We start from the raw sequence: 19,554 nt of genomic DNA on the forward strand, positions 1-19,554 counted from the left end.
TTCCTCCTTCTTTCTCCTTTTGTGTTTTTAAAGTGGCTTTTCTTCTGCTTCATTTACCATTTCTACACTTGCTCTAGATGCTTTTTAACTTTATACCACATTCTACAGCAGTTTTGCCATTTTTGGTTGTGGTGATACACTAGTGGGCCATAAATGACCCAAGTGTGTGTCTCTGTCTGCTTTGACTAAGAATGGCTCTCATAGCCTCAGATATCAGAATGTTTAGTCACCAGGGAGTGGCACCATTTGAAAGGATTCAAAGGATTTGTAGGTGTGGTCTTGTTGGAGGAAGTGTGTCACTGGGGGTGGGTTCTGAGGTTTCAAAAGCCCCTGCCAAGCCCACAGTCTCTCTCTCTCTCTCAGCCTATGGTTCAGGATGTAGAACTCTGAGCAACTTCTCCAGCACCACTTCTGCTGTGCATCACCATCCTCCCCACCATGATGATAATGAATTAACCTCTGAAACTGAAAGCAAGCCCCCAGTTGAATGTTTTCTTTTAGAAGAGCTGCCTTAGTCCTGGGGTCTCATCAGAGCACCAGAACACTGACTAAGACCCAAAGATTCTAAAACTCTGCTTTTTTATCTGACACCTATCACTGCTGCTGTGGTGAAAAGAACCATGGGAATCCCATGTGTTTCTCTGTGACATCACTGCATGGCTTTAAATGGGTCATTATTCAAAGGAATATAAGTAAACTCTCATCCCCATGATGAGAAGCCCCCATGACCAAGGCAACTCTTACAAAACTCAAGAGTAGATGACAGAAATGTCAGTGTGACCTCAAGGAAAAATCTATCTCATTAATTATGTATACATTTTAAAATGTACATTGAAGATCCTCGAGGATTGTGACTTGACACACTACTCTGCCCACTTATGGAGGGAGAGGGCTCTGGATATCAGCACCGGTATTCACTTTTCAGCGTCTGTGCTGTAGGAACTAGACCTGCCTCACTGGTTTTTCCTCCTTGCTTTGACCAGCCCAGCTCTCTACCCAAACTGCCCGTTTGCCCTCGATTTCCACAGTGACAATGAAAAGCCGTGTCCTGCATCTGAGCCCCATCAAATGGTGATGCCTACTAAATCTCCATGTCCCAACACCTCCACCATTCAGTGCTGGCCCTTCTGATTTCACACATGGCTTGCTTTTGTCTTTCAGGCCTTCTACAACTATCATGTCCTGGAATTACTTCAGATGCTGGTGACAGGAGGTATCAGCTCTCAGATGGAGCAGTGTCTGGTTAAGGAGAAGCACTATGGTTTCCATGAAGGCTGTGCCACAGTCATGTCTGGGAGGGCACGGTGTAAGCTGGGGCTCCTCTCTCTAGAGAAAACCATTCTCTCAGACGTTAAGGTGAGTCTGCTGTTAGTATAATGTGTTTCCTACTTCCTTAACTCTCTGAGTCTCCATGGTCTAGGCTGCTCGAATTCATAAATCACTTAGCACCGAAATAATAATTAGTAAACGTTGCATACCATACAGTGTTATAGCTACCGTGTCTATACACAGTACATTTTCATCCGTTATGTTTATTCTTTGCGACAATCTCAAGAGGTAGAGAAAGGAATTGTTTTCTCCATTCTCCAGCTAAACCTGCACACACCATCAGAGAGGCCCAACACTTTGTCCAAATGTGTCCCCTGTAGATCCTGTATGAGAAACTCAGTCCCTAACGCAACAGCGTTGAAGGATGAGCCATTAAAAGACTGATGGGGTGTGATGGACTAGATGTCACCTTCAGAAGTGGGGGATCCGGAGAAGGACGGGCTTGGCTCCTCCCTTCTCTCTTACATGTGGCCTCTCTTGCCCATTGGCCTTGCCATGAGACGATGCAGCAGCAAGGTTGTTGTCCTATGGAGACCTCAGCCCCCTTGGCCTCAGCCTTCCCAGAAGCCCTAGATCTCCTCAGTGTCTGCTTCCGTCTCTTGTGTTTAATCTGTCCAGGGATGACCTGAGTTAAGTAACTAATTTCATTTAACAGATCAAAGCACTGAGGTTTACTGAGGCCACCACGGTTTCAACCATGTCACAGTAGGGGTCCAGCTAAGGAGTGTGGTCCAGGCTCTGGTTATTGCCTCAATACCTGCAATGCTAAAGAATTCTGGTGAGGTTAGCTGTGTTCAGGCAGAACTCTGTGGCTGAGTCTAAGAATGTCACTGGTTCACAGAATATGCTGACACTGTCTTGGCCCACAATATAGGCAGACTATAACAAGATAACACCGTGGGCAACTTTGGCTGGGGGCGGGGGAGGGGGCAGCTCTTCACTGAGGAACCAGAGTGCAGCTGATCACAAGCGGTCTGCTTCTCAGTGTTATGCTTTTTGTTTTAGTTTTGAGTTGAGTGATGCTGCATCCACCTGCCCAGTGTTATCAGCAGAACGCACATGGACACTGGAGACATCTTTTGTAGATTCAGTGGATATCAGTGGGGGCCCCTTCCAAGGAGTATGCTCTTTAGACACTGGAGACATCTTTTGTAGATTCAGTGGATATCAGTGGGGGCCCCTTCCAAGGAGTATGCTCTTTAGACACCGGAGACATCTTTTGTAGATTCAGTGGATATCAGCGGGGCCCCTTCCCAGGAGCATGTTCTTTAGACCTCTGCACTCACTGCCCATGTCCCAACATATTCTACCCAAATGAGCATGGCCTGCCTGGGCCTGCGAATTCCAGGTGCAAATACCATCTGCATTTATCCTCACCTGCACTTGCCTGGTGAGGGATAGGCCCAGAGGAAGCACTTTACCTGGCCGTTCCAGATGCATCTAACCTATCTGCCCTGCCTTTGAACTATGACCTCACTGACCAGAGCTTTAGAGCAGGAATGCTTGAGATTCCCTGAAGTTTACCCTAAAACTGAGTTTTTGAACCGGTTGCTCATGATCCTTCTTAATGGTGGCCCAAGCTAGCAACAGGAAAAGAACATTCAAGAGCATGTGCCACACTACACCCACCAGAGGCTCCTGGGACAGCCAGAGTGATAAAAGGATAACTAATCCCAGACTTCTCTGACTGCCCACTTTCCACTGCCACCACAGGCAGATGAATGGCTGTTAGGTCTTCTAGATGTCTGCAGCAGAGAGCAGGCAAACAAAACTCAAATAAGTTCTGGAAACCGTTTGATTAAGGTATTTACCAAACACCTGTTGTTCTGTTCTCTTCCCAGCCAAGAAAAACCTTTGGACAACTGTTCTGCGGCTCATTAGATAATTATGGGATCCTATGTGTTGGCTTATACCGTGTGATGGATGAAGGCGAACACAACCTAGAACACAAAAGGGGAGTATGCTGATTGGGAAAGTACTAGCCATCGTTTAAGCATGGGAACCAAGGCTACTTTGTCTCAGTGAAAGCCAAGTCCAGAGCTCCAGACCAGCCTTTGCATACCAGGATGCAGGGGGCTAGATAATGACGTAAGAATGTGGAAGACTGGGTCTAAACAACAGGAAGCTTGTGATCAGAATCCCGTGAACCTCGTAAGGAGAACAGAGATTCTGTCCCTATTGAAACAGAGGCTCTAAATAAGAGTTCTTCTGACCTACCTCCATCCATGAAGCCACTGTCTACATCAGAGAGATGCCCTGGCTTCCTGCTGGATTCACTGGGGAATGTCTAATGAATGCTTCCTTCTGGTCATGGTGGTTTGTATTATTAAATCGTCAGTGTACTGGGTTCAGACTCCAGTTTTATTCAAAGGAGATCATTCTGCTAGCCGTGGGAAAGAGACAGTATCTGTGTGCATCAAAGGGGGAGAAGGTAAAAGGAAGGTAGACGCACACAGTCAAGAACAGCGGTTCCAGCCAGGGCTGCCACCAGAGCGAAAGCAGGTCGTAGCCAGGGAGGGATGGAAAAATGAGAAATAGGTCGGTGGAACCGCTCCAGGCAGAGGGCAGATAGAATCACTCCAAAGAGTGGGCTCAAGTGAGAAGGAGAAAGAGGGAGGAGAGAAGACGTAAGAGAAGACAAGGGAAGGGATAAATGAACAACACAAGGTAAGGGTGGTTGTCTGGGGGCGTTCTTAGCATGAAGACTTCTTCGTGCAGACAGAGGAGATGGAGATGGAGGAGGACACAGATTTGAGAAGGGGTAAAATTCAAATCGATTGCTGGTTGATGTGAAGTCAGGGTTGTCATGGATACAGGGAACAACAGCAGATTGTAGAGTCCAAAGACAAGGACTGGAAATCCTGATGAGGTAGAGAGTAAGGGAGAAAGAGGGGAAGGGTGGGGGGAGGCTGTGGGTGGAGACTCATTTACGGAAACTCAAGATGTCTGACATGGGACGCAGTCAGGAAGCAGTAACAGGATGTACCAGGAAAGTGGTTTGGAGGTGGAGATTCTTTGGGTAGCAGATGGCAGAGCCGTGAGCCCGGGTGACAGAACTGTAGACCACACAGACACTGTAGGGATGAACAGTGTTGCTGGAACTAGAGTTCAAACAAGAAGGCTGCCCAAGTGCCCAAGGCCCAAATAAACATGGGGTCTATAGATGGCGGAAGGACTAGGAGGGAGGGGTAAGGGGCGTTAACACGCCCCTTTAGGACAGTGGGAGGAGAAAGTAGAAATGATTCCTATGTAAAATACGTTCCCCAGCCCCACACTCCCTCAGCTCTGGAAATCTGTAGACTGAGGTTTTCGGAAGAATGCGCAGCTTATGTTTGAGAGGTCCTCAAGGAAGGAGATGGGAAAAAGACCCCCTGAAGGGGGAAGTTTGCGTACTTAAGGAAGGGGGGACCTCTGGGGAGAGCAGTGAAGGGGCAGGTGAAAGTCACACAAGGTCAGCCTGCCTGCACTTCGGTCACGAGTCCTGGGTACTAACTCATGCCTGCTGAGGTTGGCTCTGAACTTGACATCTTGTTGAGGTGTCTGGCTCTCCTGAAAAGTCTTCTCGTGGAGGCCCAGGCTGTGGGTGTTCTCGCAGATGTCTTTTGAAAAGAAATTTGGGTTTTTAAATGCATTTATTCTTTGGTCAGGCTGAAATCTGTGTAAAATTTGGTGACATACACATGAGGTTAAGATAGATATAAATCTACATGGAAATATCTGGGACACCGGCATGTTGTAGCAAGCAAACCATATTGTTTGGTTTCTCTGGTCAAAGGAGTTTTCCCCCAGTCAAGTACGGCACTTGCTTTTGTTTGTATGTTTGCAGTTCCAGGGGTGGAACCCAGGGCATTGCACCTGGGAGCCAGTGTTCCCAGTCTTCCCATCTTGTAGCAGATAAACCTGGAGTCAGATAAGCCAATAGAGGTGAACTCTCCCAAATACAGTCTTGATTCTCTCTCATTCAAATGATGGGAACAGCTGCTCTCAGAGAGCTGAGATCCCATGCCAAAGTGAATGTGTTATAGAGAGATGAAGAACACCAACTTCTAGGACCCCTCCCGTTACAGTGTGCCCATGAAGGAAAGAGGAAACAATGGCATCCTTTGTTGGGGTGTGGCTTGTAGCCACACTGTCCAAACGGCGGTCTCAGAATTTATCTCTGGCTTCCCTTACAGGTTTGTGATCACCAGGCCAGCCAATGAGTTTCACCTGCTGCCCTCAGATCTCGTGTTCTGTGCCATCCCGTTTAGCACCATCTGTTACAAGACGGAAGAGATTCCTTACAAACTGAAAAACGTTCCTTCGGCTCAGACTCTCGATAACGTTACAAATGTCATGTCCATGGCCCCGGAGAGGCCAGAACATCTTTTCAAAGTCAGCACAGTGGCAGAGAAGACGCCTCAGCACTCCAGCTCCCGAGTCTACCCTTCACAACCGTTTGCTTCCAGTGATCAAGAAAAATAAGAACAGAAGTACGCTGTTTTGGTACCCGTGACTTGGTGGCTGACAAATTGGCAAGCCCACACTGCTGTGGGAGGGACCTTCTTCTCCCACTGGATCTGGTGTGATGAATAAAGATGAACGTGATAGATGGTATTAAAGGAAAGTCCATTGCCCTCTTTCCCTTGAACAAGAAATGGGTTCATTTGAGCTGAATTAAGAAGTCGTCCTTCACATGGACAGATGCTGATCGGAACCAGAACTAATTGGTCTATGAGTGAGATCTAGGTACCTGCCTGGGATAGGGCAGATGTTTATTAAAATGAATATTATGAATATTTTGGGATCATGCTGAAGCAGGGAATCAGCAACCTGGGTAAGAGGGATGAGTTCCTTTTAGAAGGACCGCTCCTTGCTTCTGGGCATTACAGCTGTTACAAACTGCTAAGGCCAGGGAGACTATTAAAAAGTCCTACCCATTTTGTGTTGGCCAACTACTCCTGGGCATGGAGCTTGCTCCAGTGTGGTTCATATACCCAGTGAGACTCCATTGGAGCAAGCTGACTTCCCCTTTGCTAGTGGGTATAATGAGAGAGAGTCTCTTTGTTAGGGGTGGGAGCCCATGCCCACTTCCCTCTCTTAGCACTGGGACCCCACCTAGCGTGAACCTGTGCAGGCCTTGTGTGTGTTGCCACAGTCTCTGTGAGCCCATGGCAATCAGTCCTGTGTGTCTAGAAGACACTTGTTTTGTTTGGGCATTTTTTGTCTTACTGGATTTTTTTGGTTATTTTGATTTTCATTTGTGTGTTTTATTTTATTGAAAGAAGGAGAAATAAATTTGGGCAAGGAGGTGGGAGGATTTGAGAGGGGGGGAAACATGATCAAAATATATTGTATGAAAAAAATGTACTAATAATATTAAAAAGTCCTGTCCCAGGTGTACTCTCATCTCTGGCCTCTCATGTCCCTTGATGGAAGCTGTGTTTCTGTTCTAATGACATAACTTTTGTTCTTTTGGTCTCTCTGTGGCTGGTGCACCTAAGTTCTGCCTCCGTCTGTACTTCCTTCCAGTGGCAGCTGCCCTGGGCTCTGTGGCTGGCCTTTCTCTTAGGGATGCTCACGATTCTGCGTCTTTTCCTCTCAGCTGCTGCAGCTTTCCTCTCCCCCACCACAGATCTCGAGCCGTCTTTCTCTCATGGCTCCTCTCTGTCACTTTGCTCTCCTACCTAAATGGATCTTCTTTCCAGGGTGTATAGTTCTTGGTCTGCCTCATCGAATGAGCTCAGCAGCATCCCAGGTGCCCGCCCCTCACTCAACATCCCGTAACATCCTAGTGAGGTCTCTACCGCTGTGATGAGCAGCAGGACCAAAAGCCACTGAAGGAAGATGTGTTTCAGCTATGGACTATGTTCATTATGAAGGGGAGTCAAGCGGGAACTCAAGGCAGGAGGAACCTGGAGGCAGGAGCTGATGCCGAGGCCATGGAGGGGTGCTGCTGACTGGCTGTCTCTCCACAGCTCACTCTGATTGCTTTCTTCTACTTCTCAGGACCGTCTGGTCAGGAGTGACATTGCTCATCATGGGCTGGGACGTCTCACAACAATCATTGGTCAGGAAAATGTCCCCATAGACTCACCTGCAGGCCAATCTGATGGAGGCATCTTCTCAATTGAGGTTCTCTCTTCCCAGATTTGTATCAAATTAACAAAACAAAACAAAACCTAACCAGGACACAATGCTTCTGAGTAAAGTCCAGTAGCTTCAAGTAGGCAATGTTTCAACCCCCTAAATTAGAAATCAAGATCATGAAGTTTTAAAATGCGCCCCCCCCCAGAACCCTTTGTTCCCTATCACCCTGTTCCAGGCCTAGACTTTCCATATTCTCATCTAAGGTCTAGCCTGGTGAGTACCCCCACCACCCACCACTTGTTTTCTATATCCTGCTGGAGCTAACCCAGGTACCCAGGTCCCACAGACAGTGCCCTGGCACAGCCTGGCCTCTTCTAGCCTTCAACACAGGCTAGCCCCATCACTTCCTCTCACGAGGTACCCAATATCTAGGCTTCCACCAGAACTTGCACTACCTGCATCCACCCACAGGACTTTTTTGTGTCATCTACACCCCACTCCCTACCCACCACACATCCCATATCCTCCTCCTGAGACTAGCCCTGGAGCACCCCTGACCTCTTCATCCAAGCATTTTCCAAAATCTGCCACATTTAGCCTGAGTCCTACAACCAGTTCTTCATCCTGGTCTGGCCTTTCCTGCCTTCCCTTTAGGGGTGCTCTAAGGAAGGTGTCTTACTTTGAGTTTCTATTGTTGTAAAGCGATAACATGACCATGGCAACTCTCGTTTTTTTTGTTTTTTGTTTTTTTTTTTTTTGGTTTTTCGAAACAGGGTTTCTCTGTGTAGTTTTGCACCTTTCCTGGAACTCACTCTATAGACCAGGCTGGCCTCAAACTCACAGAGACCTGCCTGCCTCTGCCTCCGCCTCCCGAGTGCTGGGATTAAAGGTGTGCGCCACCACCGCCCAGCTGGCAACTCTTACAAAAGACAAACATTTCATTGTGGTGGCTCACTTACAGTTCAGAGGTTTAGTCCATTATTGTCATGGCAGGAAGAAAGGCTGCATGCAGGCAGACACCGGGCCAGAGAAGGAGCTGAGAGTTTTTACATCCTGACTCACAGGCAACAGGAAGTGATCTGTCACACTGGGCAGTATCTTGAGCAAAGGAGACCTCAAAGCCTGCCCCCATAGTGAGACCCATCCTTCAACAAGGCTACACTTATATCAACAAGCCACACCTCCAAATAGTGCCACTCCCTTTGGGGGCCATTTTCTTTCAAACCACCACAGGGGGCCAGTATCTCCCGACCATCTGCCATCCCATAGCACTCTCCCATGTCATATCCACACTGTCCATGCATCTATTCCCACACTCCTGACTTAGAACAGGAAGCAGAGGTGCTGGAAAGATGGCTCAGTGGTTAAGAGCACTGATTGTTCTTCCAGAGGACCTGGGTTCAATTCCCAGCACCTACATGGCAGCTCACAACTGTCTGTAACTACAAGATCTTCTAGCCTCACACAGACATGCAGGCAGAACACCGATGCACATAAAGAGGAAAGAGAGAGAGAGAGAGAGAGAGAGAGAGAGAGAGAGAGAGAGAGAGAGAGAGAGAAAGAACAGGAAGCAGATCCCATATTCCACCCTAGTCCCCTCTGCCCACCTGGCTTTATTTTATTCCACCCAAGCCATTTCCAACCCCACCCCCACATCCTATCATCTCTCCCCACCCAGATCCACAGATAACAAACTGAAAACTAACAAAGGAAGTCCACAGGCTCAGAGCTCACTGCAGAAACAACAATAGGAAAGGTCAAGGCAACATCTCCTCTCTAAAACCCAGCAGTCCTTCCCGCAGAAATGCTTGCCAATGAGAATTACCCAGATGACCTCCAGGACACAGACATTAAAAGAACATTTATAAAAGTCCTCAAAGACTTCAAGGAATTGAAAGAAGACACAAAGGAACAGCTCAGTGAAATAAGAAGAGCGAGCCAAAGGAGACTAAGTACCCGAGTGATGCCCGAGAACACACACACCTAAGGCTTGTGATGACAAAGAGGATCCAGTGCTTGACAATGGAATTCAATAGAGAAGTAGAAACACCGAAGAGGACTCAATCTGAAATGAAGACGGAATTGAAAAACCCAATGAAAACACAAAGGAAGGCCTTACAAGTAGAATAAATAAAACAGAAGACAGAATATTAGCTCTCAGAGATAAAAGTGGAGATCTAGACCAAATAAGCAAGGAACATGAAAAACCTAACAAGAAAGAAACACACAGGAGATGTGGGACACCAAGAAAGAGAGAGAGAGAGAGAGAGAGAGAGAGAGAGAGAGAGAGAGAGAGAGAGAGAGAGAAAGAAAGAAAGAAAGGGAGAAAGGGAGGAAGGAAAGAAGAAAGAAAAGCAAGAAAGAGAGAAAGACAAGCCTTTGAGTTACCGGCACAATGAGAGAGAGGAATCCCAATGGCATTAAGCAGATCGTCTACAAGGTCATAGGAGAAAATGAGAAAGACACACGCATACAGATACAAGAAGCACACAAAACACCATATAGAGAATACCAGAAAAGGAACTCCCCATGGCATGCCATAGCTAAAACACAAAGTACACAGGACAAAGAAAGAGTACTGAAAGACACAAGAGAGAACCAACAGACAGCAAAACACATCGGAGTAGCAGCAGATTTTCAATGAAAGCTTTGAAGGCCAGAAGAGCCTGGGACAATAAATCCCATGTTCTAAAAGACTTTGACAGCTAACACAGAAATACCCAGAAAAACTGTCTGATATGTTTGAAGGAGAAAGAAAAACTTTCTATGATATAAACAGCCTAAAAAATTACATCCAAGAAACCAAACCTAAGGAAAATACAGAAAGCATTATTTCTGGATGAAGAGAGGAATGAGCATAGCAAAGACCATGGGAAGAAATATGAAATTTAATTATTAAAACACAAAGGACCACTGAGAACACACCACCACCAAAAATCAGCAGCATGAGGACCACAACTAACACATTTCAGTAATAACTTTAAATATCAGTGGGCTCAATTCTCCAGTCAAAAGACAGACTGGCTGAATGAATCAAGAAACAAAACCCACCTATTTGCTGCTTACAGGAAACACATCTTAGTTTTAAAGGTCAGGACTAAAATAGAATGAAAGGACAGACAAAAGAACTCCAATCAAATGGGTCCAAGAAGTAAGCAGATGTCTCCATCCTAATGGCTGACAAAACAGACTTCAAAATAAAACCAATAAGAAGAGATAAAGAGGGACACCATTCTACTCAAGGGAACAGTTAGCCAAGAAGACTATCTTTTTAAAATTGTTATATTTTTAAAAAGTTTTAATTTTAGATTTACATATATATATATGTGTGTTTTGCCAGCATGTATGTATGTGTACCATGTATGTGCCTAGTGCCCTCTAAAGTCAGAAGAGGTCTACAGATCCCCTGGAACTGGAGTTACAGAGGGTTCAGATCTACCATGTGGGTGCTGGGAAACTGAACCCAGGTCCTAAGTAAGAGCAACAAGTGCTGTTAACTGCTAACCCACCTCTCCAGTCCTAACATTGCTATCTTAAATAAATATGCACCAACTTGGGGGCACCCAATTTCATAACAAATCTACTACTGAAATTAAAGACACAGATTAACACCAATCCATTAATAGTAGGTGACTTAAATACCCAACATTCTTCAACAGGCAAGTCACCTGGACAACAAATAAACAGAGAAACACCAGAATTAATGGGCACCATACATCAAATGTACATAAGAGTTATCTCCAGAATATTCTATCCAAATGCCAAAGAGTACACATTCTACTCAGCAGCACATGGAAGCTTTTCTAAAATAGGCCACATCCTGAGACACAAAACAAATCTTTACAAATTCAAAAAGATTAAAATCCCTCCTATGCAATCTGACCACAATGCAATAAAACTTCAAATTTACAACAAACCTCTAGTAAATACACATACTCCTGGAGATGAAACAACTCATTACTAAATACTGAATGGATCAGAGAAGAAATGAAGAAAGAAATAAAAAAAAATTCCTGGAGTTAAATGAAAATGAAAACACAAAACTTTTGGGACATATTGAAAGCAGTTGTATGAGGAAAATTTATATCTCTATGTAGTTACATTAATAAAAAATCAGAGCACAAATAAATGACTTAATAATAAAACTCAAAAAGTTGGAAAAACAAGAACAAACCAAATCCAAACCCAGTCAATGCTGAGCAATAACAGAAATCAGAGCAGAAATCAATGAAATGGAAACAAAAAACCAATGCAAAGACTCAACAATCTAAGAGCTGGTTTTTGAGACGATACGCAAGATTGACAGATTCTTGGCCCAACTAGCCAAAAGAAAGAAAAAGATGGCCCAAAAAAACAGAATCAGAAATGAACAGAGAAAGATCGCAACAGACACCAAAGAAATCCAGAATATTATACGGGAATATTTTAAAAACCTGTATTCCATGAAGCTGGAAAGTCTAAAAGAAATGGATGGTTTTCTAGTTTCAGCCAAACCACCAAAATTAAACTAAGGAGAGACCAACAACCTAAACAGACCCATAACAAATGAGGAGATTGAAACAATAAAAAGCCTTCAGCTAAAAAAAAAAAATGTTCAGAGACAGATGGAGTCACAGCAGAACTCTACCAAACATTCCAAGATCTTCAGCCAAAAGGAAGCAGAAGGAGCATTCCCAGGACCGTTCTAATAACCAAACCATGTAAAGACACAATAAAAAAAAAATAAAGGAAAACAAGAACTATAGGCCAAGATCTCTAATGAACATAAACTCAAAAATAGTCAATAAAATACTTGCAAATAGAATACAAACAAACATACACATGACCATGTTGCAGGGATGGTTTAACTACCATACACGAATCAATAAATGTAATAAACCACGTAAGTGGATTTACAGACAATACTGATATGATCATCCCAATAGATGCAGAAAAAGCCTTTGACAGAATCAGCTCTTCAAAATGGGTATTGGGACTCAGGATGAGAGGGATGCAGAAAACGGCCTTCTTTTTGCCTGTTTGGTTTTTTTTTTTTTTTAAATAATTTATTTAACTTTATTTTACGTGCATTGGTGTCAGACGCCCTGGAACTGGAGTTACAGGCAGTTGTGAGCTCCCATGTGGTGCTGGGAATCGAACCCAGGTCCTCCGAAAGAGCAGCCGGTGCTCTTAACCCCTGAGCCATTTCTCCAGCCCACCTGTTTGGTTTTTATTTGCTTGACAGAATTGTTTATTATGGCCAGGTGGAGTATGCACGCCTCTAATCCCAGCACCCAGGAGGCAGAGGCAAGTGGATCTCTGTGAGTTCAAGGCCAGCCTGGTCTACATAGTGGATTCCAGGACAGCCAGAGCTATATAGTGAGAGACTCTATCTCAAAAGAATTTTTATTATAACTACATTTTCAAATTCTTTAAAACACAACCTCTGTGCCAGGAATACAACAGCTTTCTGTGGAGAATGACAGCATTTCTTTGTGCCTTACAACATTTTAATTAGTTTGATTGTGGAACAAAACATGCATAGTACTACTGAAGGAGTCTCCTGCACAATCGCTTTTTGCAAAGGATCATTTACATTTTCATAATTATCCCAATGCTTTTTTTGTCCAGGGAATTCTCCACTGTAGCCAGCGACGCTTAGCAGCTTTAATACAGCATCCCAATTCTCGGCACAGTTCGCTAGCGACTCCCCGGTCAGGTTGCATGCTGGCTTCTTAGAAGGACAAATTTCAGCTTCAATCTGCCAGACTTGAGTTACATCCTGAAGATTAATGGTCCTTTGATGTAGCATTCTGTTCTGAAAGGATAGCTAAGCTATGCTATTTTTTAATGGAATATAAAATAATTTATTTATTTAAAACAAAAGATGAACCAAAGAACATTAAGTACAAAAGGTCTATGAATGAATAATTTTTAAAAACAAAATTGGAAAATAAAATTTATCTTTATTAGAATGACCATTGGAACATCAGAAAATTAGATTATGCACTTGACCTGAGGAAATTATAACAAATTAAGTTGACGTAATGAGTACAGGAACTAAGAACAAGTTAATGGCTCAGACAAAAGGAATAGCAGTGTGAGCTGGCTGTGTTTAAGGAAATAATGCCCGTCAACTGAGAAAACCAACCAACCAACAAATTTAAGTATGGTGGATTGAATAAGAATGGTCCCCATAGGACCATATATTGGAATGCTTGGACACCACGGAGTGGCACTATTTGAAAGGATTAGGGGGTGTGGCCTTGTTGGAGGAAGTGTGTCACTGAGTGTGGGCTTTGAGGTTTCAATAGCCCATGCCAGGCCTAGGCGCTCTCCCTCTCCCTCTCTCCCTCCCCTCATCTCTCCATCAGGATATAGCTCTCAGTTACTGCTCCAGCATCCACCTGCATGCCACCATGCTCTCTGCCATGATGATAACAGACTAACCCTCTGAAACTGTAAATAAGTGTGCTAGATAATTCTTTGTCAACTTGACACAGGCTAGAGTCATCTGAGAGGAGTCAATTGAGAAAATGTCTCCATAAGACTGGGGTGTAGACAAACAAGTCTGTAGAGCATTTTCTTAATTAGTGATTGATGTGGGAGGGCACCGCCCATTGTGGGTGGCGCCATCCTTGGACTGGTGGTCTTAGGTTCCATAAGACTGTAGGCTGAGCAAGCCATGAGGAGCAAGCCAGTAAGCAGCACCCCTCCATGGCCTCTGCATCAGCTCCTGCCTCCAGGTTCCTGCCCTGCTTGAGTTCCTGTCCTGACGTCCTTTGATGATGTGGAAGTGTAAGCTGAATAAACCCTTTCCTCCTCAAGTTGCTCTGGTCAGGGTGTTTCATCATATCGATAGTAACCCAAACTAAGGCAGTAAGCCTCAATTAAATGCTTCCTTTTGTAAGTTGCCTTGGTCAAGGTGTCTCTTCACAAGAACAGAACAGTGACTAAGATAGAAGTTGGTACCAGCAACTAGGGGATTGCTGTGACAGGCCTGACCGTGCTGCTTGTTAGATAAACATAGAAGACTTGGGACTTTGGACTAGGAAAACAGTTGAATGCTTCAGGTGGGGCTCAACGGGCCAGAAGCACAGAAGACAGTGCAGAGGCCAATTTGAACTTTGGGGACTCAAGTTTCAGAAGGGAAGAATGTTAGTAAGTGGCCTAGAGACCTTTCTGGTGATATTTTGATAAAGAATGTGGCTGCTTTTTGCCTTCAGTGTGGTGTCCATGGGACTCTCTTCCTTGCTTGGGTGGTATCAGTGTCCATAATTGGTGATTGTGATATGGAAATATACCACCTGTGTGGTGATATTGTGTTCCCCAATATATTGTGCACCCTAATAAACTTATCTGGGGTCAGATAACAGAACAGCCACTAGATATAGAGGCCAGAAAATGGTGGCACACATGCCTTTAATCCTAGCATTCCCAAGGCAGAGATCCATATGGATCTCTGTGAGTTCAAAGCCACACTGGAAACAGCCAGGCATGGTGACTCACGCCTATAATCCCAGGGAGTGATGACAGAAAGCAGAAAGGTATATAAGGCGTGAAGACCAGAAACTAGCAGCATTTGGCTGGTTAAGCTTTTAGGCTTCTGAGCAACAGTGCAGCTGAGATCCATTCGGATATGAGTACTCAGAGGCTTCCAGTCTGAGGAAACAGGATCCGCTGAGGAACTAGTAAGGTGAGGTGGCTGTGGCTGGTTCTGCTTCTCTGGTCTTCCAGCGTTCACCCCAATACCTGGCACTGGGTTTGCTTTTATTACTAGGACCTTTTGTGATTCAGCCACACACCTGTGCTTTGCCTCAGTGGCAGAACTACTCCTTCCCCAAGTTCTGTCTGGGCACCAGTGTCACAGGAACCAGGTCACCAGACAAGTACCAAGGGAAAAACCCAAGTACAGCAGTGGAGATGTGACCACAAACGTGACAAAACACAGAACAGCTGGCTGAGAAACACAGGCAAATGAGAAAAAGAACCCATCTCCATAGGAGGGTCTCCAGTTGCCATACAGAAAGACAGCAGAACCCGACAGTCATGGACTCTGTGGCTCCATGCTCCACCAGCAGTGAGAAAGGTTTACAGCTCACTTTTGGCTTATTTTGTCTTCGTGTCTTTTGTTTTGTTTAGAGACAGGGTCTCACAATCCGGTCTCTAACTTACTACGTAGTCGAGGCTGGTCTTTTTGTGATCTTGCCTCCGCCTCACATGTTGGGACTACAGACATCTGCTCATGTGCCTGGCCTGGACAGTGTTTTGACATGTGCAACTAAAAGTTGATGAAGTCTGAGGCATTTTACGGTGTGATGTAAACATCTAGCACTTCCCTCGGCCTTGAGTGTAGAAAAGGATGGCAGCTTGGTGAATACTGTTTTGGACCTGCTGTCCAAAGGGCCAAAGGAAAAGTGGTTTACTAAACGTGGGAGAAAACCACATCATACAAATATATAATGAAAGATGAACATTAGCAATGTGCTTTCCCACCTTGCTTGAAAGTTTAACAAGAAATAGGTTAAAGATGTCGAAGCTGAAATCATGCCTGATGCTTTGCTATTAATGGGTCATGGTTATGAGTATACTGTTCAGCATCTGAATGGATCTGCCCCTGGTTTTAAAAACTGGATGAAGAGCTGGGCAGTGGTGGAGCACGCCTTTAATCCCAGCACTCGGGAGGCAGAGGCAGGTGGATCTCTGTGAGTTCGAGGCCAGCCTGGGCTACAGAGTGAGTTCCAGGAAAGGCGCAAAGCTACACAGAGAAACCCTGTCTTGAAGAAAAAAACAAAACAAAACACAAAAGTCAAACTTTGCATCTGAAAAGATGCAGTGCGGTCTCCAATTACCGCAGCCCCTAGTGGTCATCCTATCCACAACCACTCCCTGTCTGTCAGTCTCTCCAACACACCTTGACTTCTCTCTCACAGAAGGCACCCTGTACATGCAGGTAGTCATCTGCTTGGGCACAACCTGGCCTGGCTTAATCTAAGTTCTCAACATTTCTGAGTTTGAAAGAGCCAATCAAGGCATTTCTAGGCAATGATCCTCAAGAACCAGGTTTTCTGGCTAATAAAATATACAGAGATGTCTCCCCAAATACTGTGTGTGTGACAGCAGGGATCCTAGAGGCCATCTCTGCTGGCTGAAATGGGGTGTAGCATGCCTCTCCCAGGACTGCCTAGGTGGGTGAGTTTCCTAACAGTTCGGCTCTATCAGGATTCAGTGCTTATGGCTCAAGGCATCCTAACCCCGACACACCACCCAGTTGGAGAAGTGCCATTCGGTAACTGTGAAGCTGCCCAACCCCGCCTCCGTGGTAGAGGCCCAGACAACACAGCTGGGACTAAATTGGGGTGGCAACTGGAGCCCTCAGAGCGGCCTGTTCCCATTAACAGCTGCATCAGCATCCGCAAGAGACCCTCCATCAGACATGCCGATCTTAACCAGCAGCCAAACCATTCAGAAACAGGCTGGAGAGATGGCGCAGCACTTCAGAGTGCTCACAGTTCTTGTGGGGGACTGGAGTTCCGTTCCCAGCACCCACATTGGGTGACTCACAGTGCCTGTAACTCCAGCTCCAGGGGGTTCAAGGCCTTCTTCTAGCCTCTGCAGGGACCACACAATCCCCCATACACATATGATTAAAAATTAAAGTCTTTCAAAAACCACCCCAAACCACATTGTTTTGCTTTAATAAATGTTTATTTAGACTTGCTTAGCACAAGGCAGTGCATTTGGTGCAGAAGATGCAGAAGAATGTGCCATTCTTGCCATTAATATCACAATATCACAGAAAATAACCATCACAAAGGCAGAAGCCATTAATGCCAATAAGATGAACATCAATATTTGAAAACGCTGAAGAAGATACCAGCAATGGGGCATTTTAAATGATAGATCGAGTCCAGGTCAGGGGAAAAATGAAGAGGAAGATGAGAACCGGGAGGGAAGGAGGAAAGGAGGGTGGGAGGGAGGAAGGGAGGGAGGGAGGGCCGCCGATGGGCCACCACAAGCAGGCTGTGAAGGTGGGAAAACACCGCAGGGTGCTGGGATCAGATGAAGAGGTCGTACCAGGCCGAGATGGCCCAGGCACAGTCTACTGGACAAGATGGTGGTTTGATTCAGCTCCTGCTTTATCGAGTTTAATCTGGAGGCAGTGGACCAGTCACAGGAGGAGGCAGGCTTCTCGACTAGCCCAGGGTCGTAACAGGAGAATGAGGCAGGCAGAGGTGGAAGAGGGGCAGAACTGAGACGTAGCGATGAGAAAATGTGTATTTTTAAAATGGGAATGTAGAAGGGGTGGGGCACTCAAAAGCCGCAAAGGCACGAGCAGTCACTGAAATGTCCCCAGGTCACCACAGAAGAGTGGTCTAAAGTACAACCCCATCATGATCCTCCTTGAATGAGAATACTCGGGAAAATCCCCAAGAGGAAATTACAAGGACCACACGCAAGGGCCGTTTTCACAATTATAACCCTCGCTGCTAGGAAACTGTGGACAGCCACTGCTAAGACTCGCTCCGACGACGGGGCGGTAAAAGGTCTTGTTATTCCTTTTCCAGGCTTTTCTGTAAGATTACCGTGGGGATTTCAGAGAAGCTACTGACAGACCCCACCACATCACATCTAAGCATGGGAGACTTGTCGGAGCACCCCATCTCTTTGCTTCCACAGATGACAGGTCAGGGGACTGGCCTGTACCTTCCATGGGAGGGGGTTCAGAGGACCCACAGCAGGAACAGATGCTCTTCCTTCCATGGCTCCATCTCTGAGTGCCTGGAGATGCCGAGGTGCAGACAGGCAGACAGACAGACAGCAGGAACTAGTAAGGTGGGTGGACAGGTAGAGGAGCTGACAATAATAAACCGATACTTCAGGTTTTTTCCGGGTGGGGGGGTGAGGGGGAGGAAGCCAGTAGCTTTGGAAAACACATTTTGTGGGGCCATCAAAGCCCTGAACATCGGGAAAAAATTTACTTTGGCTTTCTAGAAACATTAAAGTGCATGCTGTAAAGAAGAAAAGACAGCATTATGACACAGTTCACTAAAAAAGCTTTCTAGAAGCCTAACAACAGAAAGCATGGCATTTGTTGTCGGCACCATAGACACATGGGAGGCCGGTTTCAGGAAATGAGAATCGGTCCCTCAATTATTTGGGGGTTTTCTTGTGTTCTTGTTGTTTGCTTGTTTGTGGTAGCAGGAACCAAACTGTCCAAGCTAGGAAGACACTCTATACCTCTGAGTCAAACCAGCCCACCGACCTTGGCCTCCATTAGAGGCAAATTGTCCATAGAAAATCCCCTCTGAGAATTTCAAGGAGATTTCTACACATGTTCCAAATATATCAATTTCATAGAAAATGGAGGGCATAACATCTCAAATATGTAAGTAAAAAATATATAGGCAGCTTTCTGATGTCTAAGCAAATCAGCTTGGACACAGCATCCGGAAGTACATCCCTTTTGTGAGGGAGGATCCCTTTAATAAAGAATGTTTTCATCCTCCTGACAGGGCCGCTGGCTCCTCCAGCAACATGTTCCAGTGAGTGAATGCCGTCAGATTTTCCAAAATATCTTCTTTTTATAGAGAACGTAGGAGATGAGCACCCAGAGAGCAGTGGCCACTATGTTCTGAATCAGATGTTCTTTGTGTGACTGGTCATCCCGCAGCTTCCACCGGAAAGGGAAGTAGTTCTCAAACACCTCGTGACCAACGTACACCAGAATGGAATTCATCCCTTAGAGAGATCAGAGCATGGTCCTTCCAGATCAATCACACAGTTCTTGAGATGAATTCAATAAAAACAGGAAGCATGCACTGGCATTATCTCTCACTGCCCCAATAAGTGATGCACTGCTTAGACAGTTAAGTGTGACGTCTACTTCTAAACTCTTAGGAATTAGGAGCATCCAGTCGGCTCAACAGGTAATGGCATTTGCCTCCAAGCCTGATGACTTCCGTTTGATCCTAGGAACCCTCACGGTGGATGGAGAGAACTAATTCCTGCAAGTTGTACTCTGGCACACGTGCACCTACACACACACACACACACACACACACACACACACACACACACACACACATACACAGAAAAAAAGGACAAGCCTATCTCTTATTAATAAAATCAGCATGCCCTGGGTCGTACCCAGTACTGTGCCATTTTATATTGCCT

General features: G+C 45.4%; 2 protein-coding genes across 2 annotated transcripts in view; one reads left to right on the forward strand and one right to left on the reverse strand.

Moving 5' to 3' along the window:
• Kcnu1 (potassium calcium-activated channel subfamily U member 1) overlaps nucleotides 1-6,484 on the forward strand; it is a 72,343-nt gene extending 65,859 nt beyond the window's left edge. The window contains exons 25-27 of the mRNA XM_036166917.1: nucleotides 1,162-1,356; nucleotides 3,171-3,283; nucleotides 5,505-6,484. Coding sequence (XP_036022810.1) covers nucleotides 1,162-1,356; nucleotides 3,171-3,283; nucleotides 5,505-5,793 — 597 coding nt within the window. The 3' untranslated portion in view covers nucleotides 5,794-6,484. The remainder of the gene's footprint in view (nucleotides 1-1,161; nucleotides 1,357-3,170; nucleotides 3,284-5,504) is intronic.
• Nucleotides 6,485-17,072: 10,588 nt separating this feature from the next.
• Hgsnat (heparan-alpha-glucosaminide N-acetyltransferase) overlaps nucleotides 17,073-19,554 on the reverse strand; it is a 35,666-nt gene continuing 33,184 nt past the window's right edge. The window contains exon 18 of the mRNA XM_036166537.1: nucleotides 17,073-19,119. Coding sequence (XP_036022430.1) covers nucleotides 18,938-19,119 — 182 coding nt within the window. The 3' untranslated portion in view covers nucleotides 17,073-18,937. The remainder of the gene's footprint in view (nucleotides 19,120-19,554) is intronic.

Source organism: Onychomys torridus, chromosome 17 (assembly GCF_903995425.1).
Source record: "Onychomys torridus chromosome 17, mOncTor1.1, whole genome shotgun sequence".
Classification (NCBI taxonomy): Eukaryota; Metazoa; Chordata; class Mammalia; order Rodentia; family Cricetidae; genus Onychomys; species Onychomys torridus.